This window comes from Amblyomma mixtum, chromosome 5 (genome assembly GCF_055824585.1).
Source record: "Amblyomma mixtum isolate Tamu chromosome 5, ASM5582458v1, whole genome shotgun sequence".
Taxonomy (NCBI): Eukaryota; Metazoa; Arthropoda; class Arachnida; order Ixodida; family Ixodidae; genus Amblyomma; species Amblyomma mixtum.
This window is the reverse complement of record NC_143016.1, coordinates 64,646,372-64,672,382: the sequence shown is the minus strand read 5'-3', so window position 1 is coordinate 64,672,382 and position 26,011 is coordinate 64,646,372. Positions and strand designations below refer to the sequence as shown.

Below are 26,011 nucleotides of genomic sequence, written 5' to 3'. Positions count from 1 at the left end.
GTCTTACAGGCATGTCTCCCGCAAACTTATCCCGCCTTCCCTCGTTTAGCTGGAATAGTCAAACACCTGCTCATGAAGCTGCTGTCGCTGCTGGTGAGTCAGATTCGAGGCTCCCAAGATTAGCCTTCTCAAGAAACTAGTAGTCAGAGGGTAGTATATTGGTTTTAAAGAAAGAAAGAAAGAAAGAAAGAAGGAAAAAAGGAAGAAAAGAAGGAAAAAGGAAAGAAAGAAAGAAAGAAAGAAAGGAAGAAAGAAAGAAAGAAAGAAAGAAAGAAAGAAAGAAAGAAAGAAAGAAAGAAAGAAAGAAAGAAAGAAAGAAAGAAAGAAAGAAAGAAAGAAAGAAAGAAAGAAAGAAAGAAAGAAAGAAAGAAAGAAAGAAAGAAAGAATTTAGTGGACCCAACAAAATTTAAGGGTCCCGGCACAACAATTAAAGGCCACCTACTCCAGCACATACATGTGCATTTACTTGCTCTGAAGAGGGCCACCTACCGTGGTAGGTGGAGCTCTAATGCGCTTGTGATGAAGGGCTTTACTTGTGATCCCAAGATGGTGTAGCGGCATGATATCAGCATATATTTCTCCCGTACACCCCGCCATACCTTTAAAATAAGCCTGATATATTCCTAAAATATTTGAAGGCCTGATATATTCACAGATAAAGCTGCCGGGAGGAAGGTAGCACTTAACCACGGGGAGGAAAGCGCGAGACACTTCCGTCCCAGCTAATTGGGGGATCCTCCGCTGATGCCGTAACTCCGTACACCATTCGTTGTGAACGTAACTGAAGGAGGAATTGGCGCTAGCGTCTGCAGCAAAGAACAAGATCTAACCGAAACAAGGTTTTGAAAGAAGAAAAGGTCTCTCGCTCGCTCTCTTACTCTCTACCCGTTTGGATTTCTGACACATGCAGTCGTTGTAACCACCGCGAGTCGTTTGCGTGTTTGACGAACTCCGCCAGTCGGGTTATCTCGGGAACTGTCGCCTGCTTTGCGGCGCCGGCAGCAGACACTTTGGCGTCGTGTTCCTTCATGTATTGGTGACGTCGGCGCTGCGACAACTACGTTCGGTCTTTGGTTTTGTGCTCATGACCTCCGAAACTGCGAAGAGTGCAGCGATACCCGCACGGATACGACGGGAACCGCTGCCTGCGCTCGCTTTCTCGGGAGCCGCCCCTCATTTCGGCGCCATGGATCATGAACTATGATTTAGTCAGTGTTTTTGGCGATGCAGTCATCGGGTTTGGTCCGAAAAGAGTGGGCACATCGTGGGAGCCGATTATGCAACTGCATGATAGCTTAATACTAAACAATTTTTTTGCAATTATCTACGGCATCGTGCATGCATTGAACCGCGTGCACTCACTCTGCACAGAATGATCACTCTGCACAGAATGATCCTTCTGTATTGCGTGAATATTGTGCAGGAATGATCGCGCATGTATACGTGAATGATTCACGAAATGATGCACTGAATATGTCAGCGGCACCATTTGAGATAAACTTAACACCTCCGGTGCCTCGACACATGTTATCTGCTTTGTATGCAATGCTTTAACGTAGACATATAGTGTATTTTGAGAAATATCTCTTTCAGACTGAAAGTAACGGGAAGGATACATGTGTCAATAAAAACATGAAAATACGTTCTCTGTTTTCCGTACGCTGTTCCAGCGCTGCGGTTACCATTACTGACCTGCAGGGCAATCAATTTTAACCACCTCCCCTAGCCGGCCCGATTTTGGACCAGACCACGCGTAAAGCAGATGCCATGCGACCCCCCCCCCCCCCTTCCCCCCGCCGGCGTGTTTCGGTCGTCCGTTTTCATGGAGATAACTCCTACACCATTCAATACGAACGTACATACAAATGAAGGAGAATTGGCGCTACCGTCTGTAATTCGTGGCAGCTGGGAGGTATAGGAAGTTTCGCCCCTCTGACTTAACCATAGATGTAATTTGCACAAAAAATGAGGGGAAGTTTTCAGGAGCCCCAGCTTACTTTTACTGCGCGAAAATTCTAGCGTAAGAGATATACCAGATGTCCCAGATAACTTGAGCCAAGGATAAAATATTAAATCTAAAGAATAGGTGAACGAACGATGTTGCATGTTGTTTACAGTCACCTTGCGCACCTAAGGCTATTTTTTATTCTGAGACTAATTATTTCACTACAATTATTGATCTAAATAAAATAATACTGATTTTAAGCAATAAATTCCATTCGCAAAGCTGGAGAGCACCACTAAAGATACCCGATTCCATATTTTGCGTCAGGGTAAGCCTCACGTGTATTTTTTGAAGGTGAAAGCCTTGCTTGCCCTACTGCGAGAAAACCCGTCTCAATCTCTGCCAGGTTGCTGGGGAAATTTCACCGGTGGCAGCACTTGCGCTCTCAGGGCAGTGGTGCAAGGCTTAACTGCTGCAACACTCCGGCAGGAGTGCTATGAGGATTCCCAGGGATCTATGAATGTTAAGTACAGGAAGACCAATCGTGCATATATGCATATTGTAACCCATTTGCTATTGCGTCATACGCTCAACGAGGAGCGCGGGATGAGAGGTAGAATGGCCAGCAGGCGGGCTTTCGACTTCCCACCCGCAAGCAGTCTTAAATGTGTCTGCCTGCTTTTTTTTTTTCGCAGCTGTTTTAGAAAACCCGCGAAATACGAGGAAATTCACGTGACCAGCCCATCAGCACGCCGCAAACATGATGCGCAGTCGCTTCGGGGGCTCAGTGGTAATGGCGCTCGGCTGCTGATCACATAGACGCGGGTTGGATCCCGGCCACGACGGTCTCGTTATAATGGAGTCGAAATACTAAAGGTAAGTGTACTGTGCAATGTCACTGCACGTGTCGAAATAATCTGGAGTCCTCCGCTACGGCGTCCCTTATAGATTGAGTCGCTTTGGGACGTTAAACGCTATAAAACAAACCAAGCAAAGATGATGCCAAAGCTGCGTCGCTGTGGAAGGTCATTTTTTTGATCACGTGTTATAATCGGTGGCCACCCGAAATTAAGACAGTCAACACAACGATGCGTTCTCTCGCTGCATGCCAATGAAACAACATGCGGCCTTTTTTTCTTGTTTTAACTCTCGGTAACGAATGAAACAGTTGTATTCGTATCTTTTCATTTTCGGTCTCTATGTCGCTCTAAGAAAGCGCGGCGCGCTCGCTGCATCTTGCACTGCCACACGCGCAGACTGACTGGCGCGGGCGCTGCAACGACCGCCACCACATCGGCCCACCACAGCAACGAGGCCGTCGAGCCACTTCAACAGCTAACTTTGTTCACTCAGACCACGACTTAGGGCTGCACGATCACGGCGGGCGAATGTGCCAGGCACGTTTATTTGTATTTCGCGGGTTTCCTCAACAGCTCGGCAAGGGAAAAAAATACATACGAGGCTCCTTAGTTTTACGAATCACGTATACATTCAGAAGTCAATATTTAGCAATTTAGATCAATAATCTTAATGAACTAATTTATGAGTCGCGAAATAAAAAGCTGTTTGGGGTGAGCAAGGCGACTGCCAGCAACACGCAGTCTCGCCTATACTTTGTTTCGTTTTTTAGTTCTTGGCTCGTCTTAGTGGGGAAACCCGGTGAATACCGCAATGTGATATGCACAGATCGAAATCAGTTAGGAAGAATGCCCATTCAATCCTTAACGGTGCGGCAAAGACAAGCAGCCCACCTCGTAAACATCTGCATCAGCTTTCTGCACAGCAAGAGTGATCCTCTTTTCAAACATCACATCTTCTTCTTCTTCTTCTTCTTCACCCTTTTTCTCGTCGTCTTCGTCGTCGTGTTCCTCTTCTTCATCATCTACGTCCTCTTCTTTCTCCTCTCCACCTTCTTTTTTGGTGCTCTCACCCGGTTGCCTTTTTTCCAGCTCATGGTTCTTCTCCGAGCCAACTGCACGAAGAACGCAGATGCATAGTGAGACGCAAAGAAAACCAAGATGTTTGGCAGCAGAACATAGTCCTTCTGCAGCAAACACATAAAACTAATTACACGGACAGGCGATCGAGTGATCACACAGTGACAAATCAGAAGAATTTACAATGTTTTAGGACCAATGATGCACTACGAAATTTGAGAATATGAGAGCTATTGTCTTTTGTCATTGGCATTGCCGTGAATGAAAAACATGTTTGTCTTTATGAACAACACAAAAGTTTAATAACATTGAGAAAATTGGAGAGCGGCAGCGCGTCACGTGACTTTCTCTGTCCGCCCGTCGCTATTCGCTACCCAACCCTCCATTGGGGGATAGTGGCACGAAAAATTTACTCTTGGTTTAAATGTATTCTAGATGTAAAATCAAAATACGTTTCGACTACATTGCAGAGTTCTATACCTTAAGAGCAATTCCTCGAGGAAAATAAATTGCTCCTTTTTATTTTCGAAATCTTCGCAGCCTCGGCATCCCAAGAAAGGTGCCTTATTCTTACGGAAGTTTAATTTGCTGTCTAGTATGGGCAAAGTCAGCACGACCTGCCTTGGTCTCATTCCCAACCACCACATCTCGGACACAAACAAAAAACAATATACATAGCACCTTTGCGCGCGTACAACTATCTGAGCATGCCGCATACTCGAGCAGCTCTGGGGGCAGTCCGCATTGGCAGCATACTACAGTTAATATGCGAGGTGAAAAGCCAGTCAATTCCAACAGCCAGTTACGTCATAGCACGCAAATCATCGCAGGTCAATACACAGAGCACATTCGGACAGAGTCCTGCACATCAATACGCATACCTGAGGCCTTCATCAGCAGTCCAACTCACCGTCGTCAAAACAGCCCTTCGATGGCGAAGTGCTGCCGAGCAGAGATCGCACCACAGCCTGCTTCGTCAAGTCAAAGCTGCTTGCCGGGGAAAAGCCACCGGATGTGTCACCGGGAATGCTTCCTGCAGATCCATCTAGCCGGAATGTGGAGGCATCTACTGGTGCAGCCGATATCTCTTTTAACGCTTGAGAGGCCTGTGAAAGTGCCAGGTGTACGCCCTATGTAGTGAAGTGCTACACGGGTTACTTTTATGCGAAGCATATTACTAGAGCTACACTACAGCCCGTCGAGCGCGGCGGTGGAGCTACCATTGACCTTTAGCGTGACCACGTGACCACGACCACGTGACACCACGTGACCACATGACGTCACAGCAGAGGAGAGATGGGCTGCCGGCTCGCGCGGTCGGCCGCGGCGGTGGAGGCTCCACATCAGAGGCGCGGCGGCTGACCACGTGACAACATGACGTCACAGCAGAGGAGAGATGGGCTGCCGGCTCGCGCGGTCGGCCGCGGCGGTGGAGGCTCCACATCAGAGGCGCTGCAGCTGACCACGTGACGCTACAGCAGCGGTATAAAGCTGAGCTTGCCTCGCTCTTCGGGCACTTACGAGGCGGCCAGGTGTTGGGATGCCGCCTAGAAGCAGGGCTGATTTGAACGAGAAGCGAAAGCTTCAGCGTGCCACAGAGACCGATGAAGAGCGGGATGAACGTCTGGCTAAGCGGCGTGCTCAATATGCGGCTCGGCGACAACGTTCTACAACAACTGAAGAACAAAGCGAGGAACTTTACCAAGCCTAGCCATCAATATGCTTCGCATCTGACTAGGCTTAACCTTAGCTAAGCCTCAGCCATTTTTCTTTTTGCAGAGAGAGGTGTTTATCATACGTCTTACAGGATCAATATGAGGGGTCTCCTGGCACAAACGTCACGTGACTTAGGTGGTCGAACTGCCTCCTAGATTGCTTCTCTAAGGATTTTTCGTGGATTTTTCGACGACGCTGATGGCGACGCCGGATTTTTTGCGACACGAGCTCCTTAAGACTAGCTATCACGTTAAAATATTGCCTAGTTTGGTAAAAGAAAGAGCCCCCTCCCATTGGCCTCAAGATACTAAAGAATGAAAATCAAAATTTATCTGCACACACCGCCCAGATACAACGGACTTAAATGGTATATATGAGAGAAGCCAACAGCCACAGAAACCAAGGGGCACAGGGGATATTTTAAATTTATTAATTTATTTTGTGGTGTTGATCAATTTAGAATATTACTGAATATGTTATCGCTTAAAGGTAATTCATTAGAAAAGCAGAAGAAAAAAAGAAGAAAAACGTGGGTGGCGCTGATGAACACTCTCAAGGTTAGGTTACTTGTAAACATAAATACCCCCGAAAGCAGAAGATTTGACAGCCGTCGCCGTAGCTAAGAGGTAGAGCACCGGACGCGTAATTCGGAGGTCGTGGGTTCGGATCCCACCAGCGGCATGTGGTTGTTTTTTCTTCTGCTTTTCTAATCAATTACCTTTAAGCGATAACATATTCAGTAATATTCTAAATTGATCAACACCACAAAATAAATAAATTTAAAAAATCCCCTGTGCCCCTTGGTTTCTGTGGCTGTTGGCTTCTCTCATATTTAGAACGAGCCCCTCATTCCCTTTCCCTTAAACGGTACATAGTATTCTAAGGGACGCTTAAGCTCTGCTTTAATTATGACGCGATAGGGTTAATGGGTTAGTGCCCATATATGCGGAATGGGTCATTCTCTATTTTACATTCATAGATAAGTGGGAGTCCCCGTGCCACTAGTGGCGCAGTAATGCAGCGGTTAAGCGGTGCGTCACTGCTCGTCGAGATGTTACCCCCCGTGAGGCTGTGCGACCGAAGTTGCTCTTCCCGAGCAAATTCCCGCGACAAATTATTAGTTTAACTGCCACCTGCCACGGTGGGCAGTACGCTGACAGTACCGTAGCCAGGTTGTGATCACGCCACAAGGTCACATGATCTAGGTTGCTCACTTGCCATCTAGGTGCCCTCCCCCCCCTCCCCCTAGTTTGCTTCTCTGGGGATGTTTCGTGCATTTTTCGCTCACGGTCAACGACGCCGACGACGACGTCGGCTTTTCTGCGACATGGGCTAAAATGATTCTGAGCTCGCCTTTCTACAACTAGATCTACACGATCCCAGAATTCTTAGAAACATCGAATTATTGTCTTTTGCGGCCGATTTCCCCATTAAATCGGAATAAACGTCGCGGCTCCCGCCTTCTTTTTTTTTTATTGGCCTCCAAAAGTAGGAGGAGTGAACTAACGCGTGGATTGCCTTCAGCCAGTCGCGTTACAGAGGCTAGTCGCGTGCTGCCCGGCCATCGGCGGAGTGATACGTAGTAATAGCGGAGTGATCTGCGAAAGCAAAGGGCCCACGCGCATTTTTATTTCCGCGGGCCTAATTTGCGGCTATGTTGTACGAGACTGAAACTATTGAATCACGGAAGACTGAAAAACAAAATAAAAGCAAAAGCGAAGCCGTCACGTGACTAGCTGAAAGGCACTCCATGCGTTGGTTGATTCCTACTCCCGGAGGTCAGATAAAAGAGAAAAAAGGCTGGAGCCGGGAAGTTTAATCCTATATAAAAGGGAAATAGGCCGCAATAATTCGATGTTTCTAAGAATTCCTGGAGCGTGTACATCTAGTTCCCGCGGTAGAAAGGCGAGCTAAGAATCCTCTTTAGTGCACCTTTATTTCTATCGCGCTAAACACAATAATGCGACACCAGGCAATTAAAAAAGTTTGCATAGCAGAAAAAAAAACAGAAAACCGGTCTAAACATGCTAAGTGAGGGCCAGTATCATAGGCATCCGCTGAATTTTTGAAGTGAATTGACGAACAGCAACTGTATAGAGTTATAGGGGTTCCTTAAGGGGCAATCTTGTGTTCAGAAGTCTCAGACATGGTGCCGTAATCGCAAGGATAATACGGATGAAAAAATAATTCTCCATTCAGCGCCTTGCAGCGTCGTTGCGCTCAAAACAAATGAGTCATGGGCTTAAGCCTAACTGTCACTTTACAAACACGAGTGCCGATTCCCCCTGAGCAAGTTAGACTTACACCCCATTTTGACAGGGGAAGAGACCTATCAAAATCTACTTAGCAGATTGGATGGCCTTACAGTTGTCTGTGTTAATGCCGTGGTATCCGTCTCACTAGTCGTGGGAGTCGCCTCAGTCTTGCAAGACGTCGCTCCGGGCGCGAAAGTAGAAGATGGCGCTGCAGTGCCGGGGCGCACAGAATAGAACACAGATCCAGAAGGTTGGCTTGTAGTTGAAGTCAACTGGGGAGTAGATGACGGCTCCGTGGTGTTGGCGCGCACAGAACCGGATATAGATACAGAAGGTTGGCTTGTAGTTGAAGTCAAATGGGGAGAAGATGACGGCTCCGTGGTGTTGGCGCGCACAGAACCGACTATAGATACAGAAGGTTGGCTTGTAGTTGAAGTCAACTGGGGAGTAGATGACGGCTCCGTGGTGTTGGCGCGCACAGAGCCGGATATAGATACAGAAGGTTGGCTTGTGGTTGAAGTCAACTGGGGAGTAGATGACGGCTCCGTGGTGTTGGCGCGCACAGAACCGGATATAGATACAGAAGGTTGGCTTGTAGTTGAAGTCAAATGGGGAGAAGATGATGGCTCCGTGGTGTTGGCGCGCACAGAACCGACTATAGATACAGAAGGTTGGCTTGTAGTTGAAGTCAACTGGGGAGTAGATGACGGCTCCGTGGTGTTGGCGCGCACAGAGCCGGATATAGATACAGAAGATTGGCTTGTGGTTGAAGTCAACTGGGGAGTAGATGACGGCTCCGTGGTGTTGGCGCGCACAGAACCGAATACAGATCCAGAAGATTGGCTTGTGGTTGAAGTCAACTGGGGAGTAGATGACGGCTCCGTGGTGTTGGCGCGCACAGAACCGGATATAGATACAGAAGGTTGGCTTGTAGTTGAAGTCAAATGGGGAGAAGATGACGGCTCCGTGGTGTTGGCGCGCACAGAACCGACTATAGATACAGAAGGTTGGCTTGTAGTTGAAGTCAACTGGGGAGTAGATGACGGCTCCGTGGTGTTGGCGCGCACAGAGCCGGATATAGATACAAAAGGTTGGCTTGTGGTTGAAGTCAACTGGGGAGTAGATGACGGCTCCGTGGTGTTGGCGCGCACAGAACCGAATACAGATCCAGAAGATTGGCTTGTAGTTGAAGTCAACTGGGGAGTAGATGACGGCTCCGTGGTGTTGGCGGGCACAGAACCGGATATAGATACAGAAGGTTGGCTTGTAGTTGAAGTCAACTGGGGAGTAGATGACGGCTCCGTGGTGTTGGCGCGCACAGAACCGGATATAGATACAGAAGGTTGGCTTGTAGTTGAAGTCAACTGGGGAGTAGATGACGGCTCCGTGGTGTTGGCGCGCACAGAACCGACTATAGATACAGAAGGTTGGCTTGTAGTTGAAGTCAACTGGGGAGTAGATGACGGCTCCGTGGTGTTGGCGCGCACAGAACCGGATATAGATACAAAAGGTTGGCTTGTGGTTGAAGTCAACTGGGGAGTAGATGACGGCTCCGTGGTGTTGGCGGGCACAGAACCGGATATAGATACAGAAGGTTGGCTTGTAGTTGAAGTCAAATGGGGAGTAGATGACGCCTCCGTGGTGTTGGCGCGCACAGAACCGACTATAGATACAGAAGGTTGGCTTGTAGTTGAAGTCAACTGGGGAGTAGATGACGGCTCCGTGGTGTTGGCGCGCACAGAACCGAATATAGATCCAGAAGATTGGCTTGTAGTTGAAGTCAAATGGGGAGTAGATGACGGCTCCGTGGTGTTGGCGCGCACAGAACCGACTATAGATACAGAAGGTTGGCTTGTAGTTGAAGCCAACTGGGGAGTAGATGACGGCTCCGTGGTGTTGGCGCGCACAGAACCGAATATAGATCCAGAAGATTGGCTTGTAGTTGAAGTCAACTGGGGAGTAGATGACGGCTCCGTGGTGTTGGCGCGCACAGAACCGACTATAGATACAGAAGGTTGGCTTGTCGTTGAAGTCAACTGGGGAGTAGATGACGGCTCTGTGGTGTTGGCGGGCGGAAAACTGAATATAGATGCAGAAGGTTGGCTTGTCGTTGAAGTCAACTGGGGTGTAGATGATGGCACTGTGGTGTTGGCGGGCGCAAAACTGAATACAGATCCAGAAGGTTGGCTTGTAGTTGAAGTCAACTGGGGAGTAGATGACGGCTCAGCTGTGCTGGGGCGCACAGAGCCCAACCCAAATCCCGAAAACTCGATTGTTGCTGAAGTCAACAGGGGAGTAGATGACGGCGCAGCTGTGCTGGGGCGCACAGAGCCCATCCCAAATCCCGAAAACTGGATTGTTGTTGAAGTCAACAGGGGAGTAGATGACGGCGCAGCTGTGCTGGGGCGCACAGAGCCCAACCCAAATCCCGAAAACTGGATTGTTGTTGAAGTCAACAGGGGAATAGATGACGGCGCAGCTGTTCTGGGGCGCACAGAGCCCAACCCAAATCCCGAAAACTGGCTTGTTGAAGTCAACTGGGGAGTAGATGACGGCGCAGCTGTGCTGGGGCGCACAGAGCCGGACCCAAATCCCAATGGCTGGCTTGTTGTTGAAGTCAACTGGATAGTAGATGACGGCTCAGCTGTGCTGGGGTGCACAGAGCCCAACCCAAATCCCGAAGACTGCCTCGTTGTTGAAGTCAACTGGGGAGTAGATAACGGCTCAGCTGTGCTGGGGCACACAGAGCCGGACCCAAATCCCAATGGCTGGCTTGTTGTTGAAGGCAACTGGGGAGTAGGTGACGGCTCAGCTGTGCTGGGGCGCACAGAGCCGGACCCAAATCCCGAAGACTGCCTTGTTGTTGAAGTGAACTGGGGAGTAGATAACGGCTCAGCTGTGCTGGGGCACACAGAGCCGGACCCAAATCCCAATGGCTGGCTTGTTGTTGAAGGCAACTGGGTAGTAGATGACGGCTCAGCTGTGCTGGGGCGCACAGAGCCCAACCCAAATCCCGAAGACTGCCTTGTTGATGAAGTCAACTGGGGAGTAGATAACGGCTCAGCTGTGCTGGGGCACACAGAGCCGGACCCAAATCCCAATGGCTGGCTTGTTGTTGAAGGCAACTGGGGAGTAGATGACGGTGCAGCTGTGCTGGGGCGCACAGAGCCGGACCCAAATCCCAATGGCTGGCTTGTTGTTGAAGTCAACTGGGGAGTAGATGACGGCTCAGCTGTGCTGGGGCGCACAGAGCCGGACCCAAATCCCGAAGACTGCCTTGTTGTTGAAGTCAACTGGGGAGTAGATAACGGCTCAGCTGTGCTGGGGCACACAGAGCCGGACCCAAATCCCAATGGCTGGCTTGTTGTTGAAGGCAACTGGGGAGCAGATGACGGCTCAGCTGTGCTGGGGCGCACAGAGCCCAACCCAAATCCCGAAGACTGCCTTGTTGTTGAAGTCAACTGGGGAGTAGATAACGGCTCAGCTGTGCTGGGGCACACAGAGCCGGACCCAAATCCCAATGGCTGGCTTGTTGTTGAAGGCAACTGGGGAGTTGACGGCGCAGCTGTGCTGGGGCGCACAGAGCCGGACCCAAACCCCAATGGCTGGCTTGTTGTTGAAGTCAACTGGGGAGTAGATGACGGCTCAGCTGTGCTGGGGCGCACAGAGCCCAACCCAAATCCCGAAGACTGCCTTGTTGTTGAAGTCAACTGGGGAGTAGATAACGGCTCAGCTGTGCTGGGGCACACAGAGCCGGACCCAAATCCCAATGGCTGGCTTGTTGTTGAAGTCAACTGGGGAGTAGATGACAGCTCAGCTGTGCTGGGGCGCACAGAGCCGGACCCAAATCCCAATGGCTGCCTTGTTGTTGAAGTCAACTGGGGAGTAGATAACGGCTCAGCTGTGCTGGGGCACACAGATCCGGACCCAAATCCCAATGGCTGGCTTGTTGTTGAAGTCAACTGGGGAGTAGATGACGGCTCAGCTGTGCTGGGGCGCACAGAGCCCAACCCAAATCCCGAAGAGTGCCTTGTTGTTGAAGTCAACTGGGGAGTAGATAACGGCTCAGTTGTGCTGGGGCACACAGAGCCGGACCCAAATCCCAATGGCTGGCTTGTTGTTGAAGTCAACTGGGGAGTAGATGACGACTCAGCTGTGCTGGGGCACACAGATCCGGACCCAAATCCCAATGGCTGGCTTGTTGTTGAAGTCAACTGGGGAGTAGATGACGGCTCAGCTGTGCTGGGGCGCACAGAGCCCAACCCAAATCCCGAAGAGTGCCTTGTTGTTGAAGTCAACTGGGGAGTAGATAACGGCTCAGTTGTGCTGGGGCACACAGAGCCGGACCCAAATCCCAATGGCTGGCTTGTTGTTGAAGTCAACTGGGGAGTAGATGACGACTCAGCTGTGCTGGGGCGCACAGAGCCCAACCCAAATCCCGAAGACTGCCTTGTTGTTGAAGTCAACTGGGGAGTAGATAACGGCTCAGCTGTGCTGGGGCACACAGAGCCGGACTCAAATCCCAATGGCTGGCTTGTTGTTGAAGGCAACTGGGGAGGAGATGACGGCGCAGGTGCGCCTCCAAAAGGCTGGTTTGTTGTTGAAGTCAACTGAGGAGTAGATGTCGGTGTGGTTAAATTACCAGGCGTTAAGGGTTGGGCACCGGCAACGCTGGGAAGTTTAATGGTGACCTTGGGTGTTGCAGTCCCCGCCGGCACAATGCCAGGAAAACCTCCACCTCGGGACATAGGGATAGGAAACTTCTCCGATGCCTTTAGAGGGGACGGGGCAGGCTGCACAGTAAAAAACATTAAGTGCATAGGTAATGAGACCAGCACATAAATATAAATTGCAAGTAAGTGTATATCTACCCAAAGGCCTCCGCAACTTTTCATGTCAATAGTATCTCCTTAAACATCCGCCCACAAGAACGGTGCAGTGATAAGAATAGTAGGGCAAATTTGGCTGGCATATCATCACCAAAGATAGCAGTTTTCGTGCTCTGCTACGGTGCCTGTTCTATGCCCACTAATGCTATATACGAGCAAATGTACCCCTGTTTTCTTCGCATCATATAGCACATAATATTAGAATGACAGTTTGTATAGGCAGTGACTTCAGAAAAAAACAAGAACAGTATCGAACACAGCAGAACAAGCTTGTTGCACGCTGGCGGGCAATGTATTAAGCGTATTAAAACCCCACTGTGAAATATGCGGCATGTCGTATTGGGACTCCATGTGAATTTTGGTCACATTGGATGGTCTAGCATGCACTACACGGAATTTTTGCTTCTTGCCTTCTTGAAAGCACTATCGCCATAGTCTGTATAAAACCCGACAACTAGCGCTCAGGAGCCTGATTCTTCAGCCACTTAGCTAGCGCGATTGGTTATTGAGGTAGCAGGGATGCAAGAGAGTGCGACCTTCAGTGAATAGGCTTAAAGTGTATTCTGTTTTGTTGAAATGGAGGAGCAGTCACTGACTATATATAGTTGAAAAAAGGAAAGACGTCCCGGAAACCTCAACAGGTTTTTTGTTTACTATGAGCAGGGCAGGGGCTGTGGCGTATTTATATGCGCCACCACGCTAATGACAAGCATTCCACGAATGCGCTCGATGCCTTCGTTTATACGGGCGTTCACAAAGTTCGCACTAAGTGGCGCGGTGGCCAGGAAGCGAAGATAACGGGAGTGCATCATCAGGGAAGCGTTCGAGACTGGCGTCCTTGCGCACGTAGCATCCAAACCGGAAGCGAGCGTGCGTGAAACTACGAGATCCACCGGGGACCAGCCCAGAGTAGTGTGGGGAGTGCCTGGAGCATCGATAATACCCATCCCACATCAACTTGAGCTAAGAATTGCATGACAGCGATGTCTAAAGAGGCCTAAACTTCTGCAACTGACTTTAGATTCAAAAATACCCTGAACTTCCGAAACAAATTTTTGTACTGATGATAATGTTCTGCAGATAATCAGCCGTTAAGAACGTCCACTACTGGCCCAGCGTCAACGCCCAGAACGCCAGGTAAGAAGGTCCGTCAACGCCTGGTGCGGATTTTTTTTTTTTTATGACAGGGTCACTTTCGTAGACTTTTTTTTTTTATGACATTAAAAGAGAAGCTCTACATGGAAGCAATACTTCAGGGAGTTGTGGACGGCTTCTGACTTTCCGCTAGGTGCGCTGAAGGATACATGATTTCAGCACAACGGCGCCCAGCATATTTTTCTTCACATGCTTCGTCATTTATTGTCAATGCCTTTTTGACTACCGTAGAGCGTTTATTGGAACCGCAAACCTCTTCTCCCTATCCTTTCTGCCTGTCCCCTCACCTCTTTCGTTTCATTTGTACAGTCTGCCTGCTGTCCCTTTATTTTCGCTGCCCCAGCTCACATGCTTCCCGTAGCGATGGCAAATGCCGGGGCTTGCAAAAATTTTTTCTTTCCTTTTATTTTATGTTCATTAAAGCCACCACCACTACTACTATCTCAGTACCGACAAAATCAGGATACGCAATAAAGACATGCCATAAGGCTTAGTAATCTCGCTACTACTATTCAACATTGCCATAATCACCCTGCCACGACGGCTGGACATCCAAGCAAACATTTAACATGCACTTTACGCTTTTTAATGTCATTATTTTGGGTCACTGAGAGCTCCCTTCACGAACCGAAAAATTAGAGCAGCAGTCGACGGTGAAGCCCAATATGCACGGTACTGCGTACTGCGCTGCTCTCCCGAAAAATCGGAAGTGATATGAATTCATAAGCCACGGTATGAAGACTCCATCCAACTGAATTATCAATGCCTTATTGGAATCGGAAACCTCAGTACTGACAAAATGAGCATACGCAACAAGGGAACGCCACAAGGCTTAGTAATCTCACCCCTACTATTCAATATTGCATTAATCACCCTTCCAGGACGGCTGGACGACAAAGAAAACGTTTAGCATGCACTTTGCGCTTTTTAATGTTACTATTTTGGGTCACTGAGAGTCCCCTTGACGAAAAGACCGAAAAACTCCAAGCAGCAATCGACGGTGAAGCCCTGTACGCACGGCACTGCGTACTGCACTGCTCCCCCGAAAAATCGGAAGTGATAAGAATTCATAAGCCACGGTATGAGGACTCCATCCAACAAGGTCTCCGGTTAGAAGGGACACCTATGGCAGAAGTTTTAACGCTGGGATATGTCTTTAATCCACCGGCATGTGGCTTCAATCCACCAGGAGAGCAAACTGTACCCTCCAAATACTAATTCCGTAGCACTGGTGGCCCAGATGAATCACAGTATGCTATCATGACATCGTTCATGACTTCACTGTGTTGCGATCAATCAGCATGGAGTATTGCACCTGCTTTCTATTCCTCTCCTATTTCCTCCTCAAACTCATTCTTGTTACGCCAACATCGACGATTACGTAGAAACGGGAACGGCGGCCTTAACAGCTGTCGCTGAAAAAATCCAGCTTGAAACTGTGAGAGTACAAAAGCACACCAACCAAGAGTTGCTCTACGGAAGCTTGCTGGTGCTTGACCGCAGTCAAGACGTCATTGTGGTTGTCATATATCTGCTGCTTGACCTCGGTCAGTATGCCCCGGCGGATTTCATACAGTTGTTGCTTGACTTCGGTCAGGTCCTCCCCGTGTCTGCCGTACCCCTTCTTGAGCTCAGTCAGGATGTCATGGAAGCCGTCAGCCAGCTTTTGCTTCACTTCAGTCAGGACGTCGCGATGGATGTCAGACAGGTCCTTCAGAAGCTTCTGGTTGGCCTCTTGCATGTGGCGCAATTGGCTCATCACCATCTCCTGGTTCAGTGACAGTGCACGCAGGTGCAGTGAATGTGACTTCAGCTGCATCTCTACGAACTCGTTTGCACCGGTCATGGCTCCTGTGGCTGTGCTCGACTCTCCTGACGCCGTCTCCGCCGCGGTCTGTAAACAGAAAGACAACAGCAGATGTACGTAGTAGCCTGCTAAAATTTTGAGACAGCACTCGCTTCCTTTTACGCCTACACATGACAGAATTTAAAAAAGGATTGAGCGATCAGCGATGAATGAAAATTCGTGACAAGTTAATTCCTGATACTCAGTACCGCCAACGCCCCGCCGCGGTGGCTCAGTGGTTACGGCGCTCGGCTGCTGACCCGAAAGACGCGGGTTCGATCCCGGCCGCGGCGGCTGAATTTCTTGAAGGCGAAATTCTAGAGGCCCATGTGCTGTGCGATGTCAGTGCACGTTAAAGAACCCCAGGTGGTCGAAATTTCCGGAGCCCTTCACTACGGCGTCTCTCATAGCCTCAGTCGCTTTGGGACGTTAAACCCCAAACAACCAACAACCATCAGTACCGCCAACACAACTTTGAATTTAGTTTAGCCTAACCGCATTAGCTCGAGCAAAAAGTAGACAGGAGTTTTTGTTTATTTTTACAGATTTCAGACAAAGGGTTTCAATGTTAAGTGCGTCATTAAAGGTGCACTGAAGAGGAATCTGAACTCGTCTTTTTGTCGCGGGAACTTCATCTACATGTTCCGAGCATTCTTAGAAGCTTCCAATTGTTGCCCTGTGCGGCCCAGTTCCCTAATTTAAATCCGATCAAACCCCCGGCTCCCGCCTTTATTTTTTAATTCCCCGCAGACGGTGGGAGCAGTCGACCAACGCATGGCGTGCCTTTCAGGCAGTTGCGTGGCGGCTTTGCTTTTACTTTTTTGTTTTTTAGGTTTCCGTGAATAAATAGATCTAGTCAGAGACTACAAAGCTGCAAATCAGGCCCACGGAAATAAAAATACGCGTGGACTCTTTGCTTTCGCCGATCACTACGTATCACTCCTACGATGGCAGAGCGGCAAGCCGCCACGGGACGGGTTGAAAGGTTGGTCGACTTCTCCCACCGTCTGCGGGGAATTAAATATAAAAATGTGGGAGCCGGGACGTTTAATCAGATTTATATTAGGGAAATCGGCCTCACAGGGCAAATACGAAGTTTCTAAGAACGCTCGAAACGTGTAGATAAAATTCCGGCGGTAAAAATACGAGTTCAGATTCCTCTTCAGTGCACCTGTCAAGGTGCAGTGAAGAGGAATCTGAACTCGTCTTTTTGCCGCGGGAACTCATTCTACACGTTCCGAGCATTCTTAGAAACTTCGATTTATTGCCCTGTGTGGACGATTTCCCTAATTAAATCGGATTACCGTCCGGTTCCCGCCTTTTTATTAATTCTCCCCGTACGGTGGGCGGAGTCGACCAACGCGTGGAGTGCCTTTCACCCAGCCCCGTGGCGGCTTGCCGCTCTGCCATCGGCGGAGTAATACGTAGTAATCCGTAGAAGCAAATAGTCCGCGCGTATTTTTATTTCTGCGGGCTTATTTTACGGCTATATTATCTGCTAATGAAACTGTTTATTCACGGAAACCTAAAAAACAAAATAAAACCAAAGCAAAGCCTCCACGGAGCTGGCTGAAAGGCACTCCACGCGTTGGTCGACTCCGCGGCCCACCGTACGGGGAGAATTCAAAAAATAAAGGCGGGAGCCGGACGTTAATTCGATTTATTTAAGGCAATCGGCCACACAGCGGCAATAAGTCGAGGTTTCTAAGACTGCTCGGAACGTGTAGATCGTGTTCCCGCGGCAAAAAGACGAGTTCAGAAAGCGCTTGTCCTGTCTACCTCGTTTCTTTTGTGTCGTGTCTTTTGCGCAAAAAACCCAGAATGCTTAGGCACCAACTAGCCTGCAAAAACATACTCAGATTCCTCTTCAGTGCACCTTTAACAACCTTACAGGGTAGGTTTGTAAATGTTCTTGCATAAACAGCTTCGTTCGCAAAGTTCATAAATGCCTTCGTAAATTTGCCTCCTATGAGCACCTATGCAATCACGTTACAGAAGCTTACAGAATTACGGTATGCGCTGTAGGCGACGGAGAAAGGGATCATGTTTGTTGAGAGCCGTTGTGTATGCATAGACAGGCGCCCACACGTCACTGTCTTGAAGGCTGTTCGCGCTATTGCAAGACAAATCCCTTAGAGCCTTTTACCCCCCCCCCCTCCCCCTCTTCTGAAGAGCCTATCCTGCCTTCGTAAAAAATATATCAGGACTACACCTCTAAATATTTCACTGTCTTTAAAATTCCTCAGAAATTGTTATAAAAAGAACACGGCAATGTGAAAATCAACCTCAAACTCAGTGACCTCCTTCACCCCGCAACGTCACGGAGATGCGGTGGCGCTGATGTCAGTAGCGACTTTCGCGTGGTAGGCAAAACAGGTTCCGCCTGGCCGTGCCTACCGCAGCTGCTGCAGCTACCGGCGGCTGCATATCGTGGCTGCGCACTGCAGAAGCAGCATGTACTGACCAGCTGCGTCGCTGTTGGATCCGCGTAGTATCATAAAACGGAAAATTAGATTACCTTTAATAGGTTTCTCGGAAATAAATGCCGCATTAGGAAATGAGCCGCGGTAGTAAAAGCGCGAAGTCTGGGTGTAGACCGGCGCTGCCAGTCAACGTACTTCATAGCAGGGAAATTGCCGCGCTCATTCACCTGAACAACCGCATGGTACGCTTAAAATTGCGCAAGGAAAAGAAAAAGCATGTATGTAGCTGCGAACGTATTTATCACCCTGAGCTGGTGTGCACGTGCGCCGGCAGGGTCACTCTCCACCGAGGAGTGCGTTATTTTGTTGATAGCACAGCATGTTATGACGTGTGCAGAAGTTATACGAACGTGTAATGACGCATTTTAGGGCATTTAATATATACTTCAAAATATTTCTTAACATGACGGACATAATTAATTGATTGTAGTAGAAAAGTCTGGTAAGTTGTGCCAATCTTGCGCGGTCGCGTTGGCATGCTTCGAACAGCTTACTTTCATTGCATCATGCATGTGTCATAAGCTTCTTCATGAAGTAGTACATGATCGCGAAGGCTGTTTGGAAAGAAGCAACCGCAGGCGGGCTACCAACAGAGGCACGTAGCGAGATTGACAGGGGATGAGGCAATGAAAAGTGTTTTCTTTATTGATGCTTGAGATATGTCACCAAATTTGGTGCAAATATGAAATTGCTCTGCTAATTTCAGCAATGCGTTTTATTTTCAGCTATACCTGGTAATAACACCCTCGTCAAGTCACCACGGGTCTTGAATAATTAAGTAGAAAATGCGGAAATTTTTTATGCTAGCACGTTGCCAAAGTCCTATTCTCTATGCTGGCGGTATATATTACTTCTTTTTTTTAGATTCGCAGTACCTTTCTTATTAAAAATGACTACCATACTACTGCGCTTGTAGCAAAAAAAAAAGTCGAGAGATTTATTGCACTCCTCAATTTCTCTGGAATCGTTCGCGACAAATAGAATCATTCTATTTCCATTCGTTACAAATTTACGAAGGGGTGAGTGATGCCAATCAGAAAATGTGGTAGATCACAAAACAAACCTTTAAGTTTTTTTCCCTCGTTTATGGCCTCTTCGCTTTCGCTTTGGTCAAAGAAATGCCGCACTGAAATCAACGAAACCTCTGATCCCTCTTCGGCGTAGTGATACTACCATTGTGGTGCTCCGTCCTCGGAAACCCGCAGGATTCGCGACGTGCCAGGACCATCAGAAAAGCCATTACCTCACAATTTTTGACGACCACAGATCTAAAAACCGCAATTTTATGAATTTCTACTGAATATTTTGCTATAATTTTTAGTAACCAAACAGAAGACCGAGGGCTGGAAGAAATATAATTTCAGGAATCCAAACTTTTCACCAAATCGACCAGTTTAAGAAGGAGAGAAGTCAGCCTGGTGGTGCCTGATCTGACGGCTAAAAAGAGCGGCTACGCGAGACAGATGAGATCGGGACACGATCGACGCTGTCCCCACTTTTCGCACTGTGCGACACATGTGTCAACAGACGGTGAGCGCACGTCGGCTCTGCCGAAAAAACGCCAGTGCTTCCCTCAGCACTGTCCCGAGGTAAAATCATTCTTGCTAGTTCAGTGTCAAAAACTTATCATTGTATTGAATGCCTGGGGTAGAAACCAACTGCAGCGCTTTCTAGCCATAATACAATACACACCGTGTCGAAATACGCCGTACATGGCCAACGCGAGCCCGTGTACTTCGAGGAATACTAAGTTCGAAAGCATCAACCATTGTTATGATTCTCAGAAACTCAAAACGCGCATACAAGCCTTGAAAACCGGCGCTGCACCACCTCAACTCGACGCCACTCCCTGGCCTCTTGCCTACCGCGAGCCCGTTCGCGACTGCAGCGCCACCTCGCTTGTTTGCAAACATGGAGGAGGTCTATATGCATGTGGCCGCTGAACTAGGGGACTGCGACTGCGATGTCGCCACTCCAGTCACAAGCTCCGGTGGATTTTCCGTGCATAGTTTCAAAATCCGGTTTTAGCTCGGCTGACGCCACACGACGTTAAAGGCCGACCCACATGGAGCGAACAGACGCTGCGAATTTCATGCGGCGCGGCGGAACGCCGACGCGCTGCCGCCGTGCTGCACCACATACGGCGAAAAACAGGCGACCGCCGCCAGACCACAGCCGTCTCGATTTCAGTGTTGCTGACCACGGGATCTTAATCTTAGTGAACTACAACAAAAAACGATTTTTAAGCGTACTATAAAGCCATTGTTTATTAGAGGGCGGCAAAGGAAACAAATTATTATTTATATTTGTCTCAATTTTATCTTCATTTATCAGACCGTAGGCTAGAGTAGGCGCTCACACTTGTTCAAAAATCCGTAGCGGATCCGCTCACCGCAAAAACTAGTACAGATGGCAAAACACTTGTCTAGAACATGTTATGGGCGTGTTTCGGGCTTAACGCCTGGTACCTAGCGATAATATTTGGTTAAAAGTTGTTTTGATGTAAGCATGTGCATTTAAACTCATACGACTTCCCCGTCATTTTGTTCCTTCGTCGTCGCGGCGGCTTTGGGAGCTGCGGAGCATACAATTCGGTCGTTCTAGACAAGCGTTTTACCCTCTGTACCTGTTCTCATCTGCCGACGCGCGGGCGAGGCGGAACCGTCGCGCCGCTGCTGTTTCTCGCTTTTCTACACCACGTCGCCGCTTGCGGCGTACACAGATACAGTGAGAAAAGAACATAAATTTACTCTGTCTACGTACCATTAGCGTATGCATGCTTACGTACGCTAAACGGAGGCGCATTCCCACTTTTAGTTGAGCGTATGCTAGCAGAGACGCAAAAATAAACTCAGCCTATAGTGGCGTTATCTGGTTCTCAGGACAGGAACCAAACAAACCGACTCTTCTCCTAGAAGTGGGAGAACTGTCACTCTAAATAAAAAAATAAACCAAATTTATCCCTTATACGTTTTCTTATAGGCAAGGTGAGACGAAGCGAAATACCGGTGCTCCATTTACGGCCAGTGAACGCTCTGAAAAAGGCTGCAACAACGAGAATTCAGTCCAAAGAGAGGGGTCCGGCTTCGTAGGGCGCCGCCATGTTTGTCGCCGCGCGCGGGCGGAAGCTAGATGAGGGAAGAGAGCGCCCTCATTGGTCCGCGCTGACAGCTCGCATTCGCCGCTTCCGGGGAGCGGCTGACCGCCGGGCGAACAAATCTAGCACTGCTTGGTCGGCGGCGAACGGCCGCCGGCGGCCAAGCGGCCGCCGCCGGGCGGCCGTTCGCAGGTTTTTCGCGAGGAAATCGCTCCATGTGGGTCGGGCTTTACGCGCCTTCTTCCTCCTTGTGCGTTCAGGGTCATATCTCGCCGACGGGACGGCTAGGCAGTTCAAAACCTTATCGGACTTCTCAGCGAGGCCGTAGAATATATGATAAAAGAGTCCTGACCGCTGTAAGATTACGGTCATGCCTCCATGCATACAGCCGTATTCTGACGCATCAACGTGACTGGTCGAACGTGAGCAGAATAAGATAATAATATGGTTTCGGAGGTATTCACGTATTCCAAGGCCTGATTTGGGAACAATTAAGGATAAAAGTTAATGGAGGATACCTAAACATGCGATTCGCTGATGACATTGCCTTGCTCAGTCACTCAGGACATGAACTGCAAAGCATGATAAATGAGTTAGACAGGCAGTGCCGAACGGTGGGTCTGAAAATTAACATGCACAAAACCAAAGTAATGTGCAAGAGTCTAGCAAGGGAACAGCAGTTCGCGAGGTGCTGGAAATAGTAGGAGAATATGTCTACTTTGGGCTGGTAGTGACCGCTGATCCGGATCATGAGAGCGAAATAGCTAGAAGGATAAGAATGGGATGGAGCGCATATGGCAGGTTCTCTGAGATCATGAATGGCAGTTGACCAATATCCCTCAAGAGAAAAGTATAAAACAGCTGTATCTTACCCGCACTCACCTATGGAGCAGAAACGTGGAAACTAACAAAGAGGGTTCAGCGAAAGAAAAAATTACCGACGATTACGTTACTTCCTAATGCGAAATTTGAGCGCAGCAAATAAGCTGTTTCACCTTTTCGATAGATTGAGGCAAAGAAATCGAGCAACACATGTATGCGCTATCACAGAATTTTTTTTTTATTTTTCACACGTATTCGCAATTTCGGCTCGGGCGGTGCACATATACAGATCCGCCGCCACCGATCTGGCTCTCTGATTGCCATCGCACAGGGGTTGCATTGGAGGAGGAGCGAAGAAAGGAATTAAGTTCGAGCCGGCGCTTTGACAACCGGAGACTCGCAGGAAGAGGGGGGAGGGGGGCGGCGTGTACACCCAGCGGCAAACGATGGGGGCAGAAGCGCGCGCAGCAAGCGGACAACACGATAAAGGGAGGAGGGAAGAGATAGCAGCGACTGACTGATACCGCTGACGCCGATAGCGCTGGGGGGATGAAAGGGGGGCGGAGCTGGTTACGAGGCTGACGACAACGCCGACGACGACGCGAAACCCAGGAACGGACGCCAAAGAGCTGCGCTCTAAAATGATACGTAGGTGTAACGTTAAGAGATCGGCAGTGGGTGGAGTGGGTGAGGGAACAAACGCGGGTTAATGACATCCTAGTCGAAATCAAGATGAATAAATGGGCTTGGGCAGGGCATGTAATGCGAAAGCAAGATAACCGCTGGTTCTTGGGTAACAGAGTGGATTCCAAGAGAAGGCAAACGTAGCAGGGTGCGGGAAAATGGATGGATGAGATTAAAACGTTTGCGGGGATATGTTGGCCGCAGCTGGCAAAGGATAGGGTTAATTGGAGAGATATATGTGAGGATGATGATTATTATTCTTGTGATGATGACTGAGAGGCGTGTAGCCCACTGTAGGTAATAGCCATATTAGTTTCTAGAATTCAGAAAAAGCAGTTATACCTCGGTGCTGTGGCCCTACAAGGTTTGGTTTTTGGTCATTTTCTTTTCTTTTTTTTTTTTGAGGAAAGGAAATGGCGCTGTAATTGTCTCACATCTCGGTGGACACCGAACCATGCCATAAGGGAAAGGAGGAAGGTGGGAGTGAAAAAAGAATGAGAGAAAGAGGTGACGTAATGGAGGGCTCCAGAATAATTTCAATCCCCTGAGGACACTAAACACTGACAACGCACAGCACACGGGAGCCTTTGCGTTTCGCATTCATCGAAACGCGACCGCCGCGGCCGGGTTCAAACCCGGGAACTCCGGATCAGTAGCCGAGCGCCTTAACCGCTGAGCCATCGCGGCGGGCAAGTGGCCCAACAAATTTTGGCTATTTCCACGAGTTGCGTGCACTGGAGGGGTTGGTTTGCCTGTAAGCTTCTCGAAAGTGCATGCATTTTGGCACAATGTCGCCAAAATTTGTTGGGCCACAGCGTCGAGGGTCACCGCGTTTTTTAAATCCTAAAAACTGATGTGGATATTACTTACGGTGGGCTGCACGTCTTTCGATAAATATACTGGTAGTAATAGCTAAAAACTTAACTACTCAATATTAGTTAATCAGCTTACTAGTTAGCACGTCTTAGCTGCATTTGGATGCACTATATAACGGATAATATTATGATGAGAAAAAGCGCCCCTACAACTGCAAAAGCCTCTTTTTAAAAACTGCAGGACCTCTTTAGTGAACATCCGGTAAGCACCGCGCGGACAAGGCAGGAGAACCTTACCTCAAGTTCCTGTTTGATTTTCTCCAAAATTTCGGCAACGTCTCTTTTCGTCACAAACATCGTCGTCCTTGCTCAGCACGTCCTCGACGTCACGATTTCAGGCAGTGACAGTTTCACAAGCACCGGCGTTTCAAAAACGCCCGCGGCAGTGGCAGTCGACACGCACTGCACGAACGCGCCTAGCGGTCCGCGATCCTTGACGCCTACAGCCGGCGCAGCCTATGGGCGCAGTGCAATGGCGACCTTTAGAGGGGGATATAAGCTAGGCATCTGCCACTCTGAACTCTTCGACGACCGGAGCAGCCCGTAAAGGCAGTTTCATTCGGCGCTGTGTGTAGCGGCTGGCCGCGAGACGACGAGAGAAGAGATATCCATTGCATGGCTGCGAGATAGAGCAGAGTCGCCACCTTGTGGTGTATCTGCGAACCTTCCATAGTGCGGCATGGTCGGTCTACCCCTTCTCAACCCATTCTGAAGTTCTCGGAGTTATCACATCTCTTTCTAGCCATGACTGCACTTTTAATATCACCGCCGGCGTTGCCAGCCTGTATATAAGATATGTCATCGTAATCGGCCTGAATGATTTTATGTGCATCATATCTCCTTTCTCTTTGTGAATAAAATTCATTTTACTCTGTCTCCAGCTATGCTGAATTAGCTTATTTGTTACGACTGTCCCCAATGCTTTTAACAACGCTTCTTTGCTTCTTGGACCAAGTTCATCAGTAAGCTTGTTTGGTATTTCGTCCATCCCTGCGGATGTGCATTTAGGAATATTTGCTTCCTCCTTTTTCCATTTAAGATTGGCTACTTCTAAGTTGATTTATATTGTGCTCTCCTGTGTTGCTCCCTCATTTGGGGAGGTTACCATATCATATAGTCGCTCTTAAATGACTCATCCAAAACTGATGTAATGTAGTTCACATGACAAAAAAAAGGGATGAGGGGGGGGGGGGGGAGAGAGAGAGACAGCGCAAGCACAGGACGAGGTAGAGACGAACGACGCATGCGCTGACTAAAAACTGCAGTTTATTCGAAGATGTGCACACAATAAGTAGCCTTGAGGCGAGTCACGAGCTGAGTCAAGGTTAGGGGCGGTGCAAAGGGCAGAATAAAAGCAATAAAATTATACATTTCATAAAATTGATAAAATTTCAAAAAGGGACAATGGCATGAGGCCGTGGGCAACGTGACAAATGAAAACTTGAAACAACAAGATATGCGGCGCAAAATGGACCGTGAGCCTTATGGCTTGGAGGTTCGTTAAAAGGGGGTAAAAGAGATGAGTGGTTAAAAGATTGGGTTACAGGCTATAAGTGTTCTAAGGGAGGAAAGATCATTTCTTTACCGGATAGACTGCCTCTTTGGTTAGGGTGTCAGACACCCTACTTTGGTTAGTATGTCAATGGACGCACTGCTGACACACGTGGCGCCCTGGTTTCGAATCAGGCATGCTTCATGAATTTCTTGAGTGCGTTTTCGGGATGTCGCCTTAAAATCTTCGTCCTGACAAAGGCTGGCAGGAAAGAGCATTTCTTACAATGAACAGCCAAGTTTGCGCTGTTCCTCTTTTTTGTCATGCTACACCCACTATATAAGCCGTAGCGCAGCACCCTTGCTAATGTAGTTCACAGCGTCGTCTCCCTCTAAACACCTACCCTCAGCATCTCGAATTTGTTGCTGCTTTCTTTGGTTCGTTTCACCTAGTAGCTTATCTGGCTCCAGAATTTTCTTGGCTCCCCTTGCATCGCGAACTTCGGCCAGCCAGCGATATCAGTGGACTGCTTTATTTTAGCCTGGACGAGAACCTGCCCTTTGTTTCTTTTGTCGGCAAGATTCCCATTTCCTCTTGAGATAAATGCGCCTCCTTTGATTCTCTGAGTTCACTTGAAGCCACCTTTCGTTGTTCGATGGCCTCCTCAATTTCCTTATTCCACCAGCTTCGTGTCTTCCTTTTTCCTCTCCAGCGGTTTATCCCTTTTGCTTGTTTCATTTTCGTAATGGTGAGTAGTTATGATCACCGATCATAAATGCACTTTTCGATGGGGCATATCTCTATTGCTTCCTCT

At 48.6% G+C, this 26,011-nt stretch overlaps 1 protein-coding gene across 2 annotated transcripts in view; it reads right to left on the bottom strand.

Annotated features, from left to right (window-relative positions):
• LOC149342458 (uncharacterized) overlaps positions 1-24,384 on the bottom strand; it is a 31,082-nt gene extending 6,698 nt beyond the window's left edge. The window contains exons 1-5 of one of the 2 annotated variants that reach the window (XM_089544818.1): positions 23,943-24,384; positions 15,361-15,792; positions 7,965-12,647; positions 4,794-4,989; positions 3,698-3,918 (exon numbers count right to left, since the gene is read on the bottom strand). In XM_089544818.1, the coding sequence (XP_089400944.1) occupies positions 3,698-3,918; positions 4,794-4,989; positions 7,965-12,647; positions 15,361-15,792; positions 23,943-24,002 (5,592 nt within the window). In that variant the 5' untranslated portion in view covers positions 24,003-24,384. The remainder of the gene's footprint in view (positions 1-3,697; positions 3,919-4,793; positions 4,990-7,964; positions 12,648-15,360; positions 15,793-23,942) is intronic. The other variant, XM_089544817.1, reaches the window with a different exon arrangement.
• Positions 24,385-26,011: the final 1,627 nt, after the last annotated feature.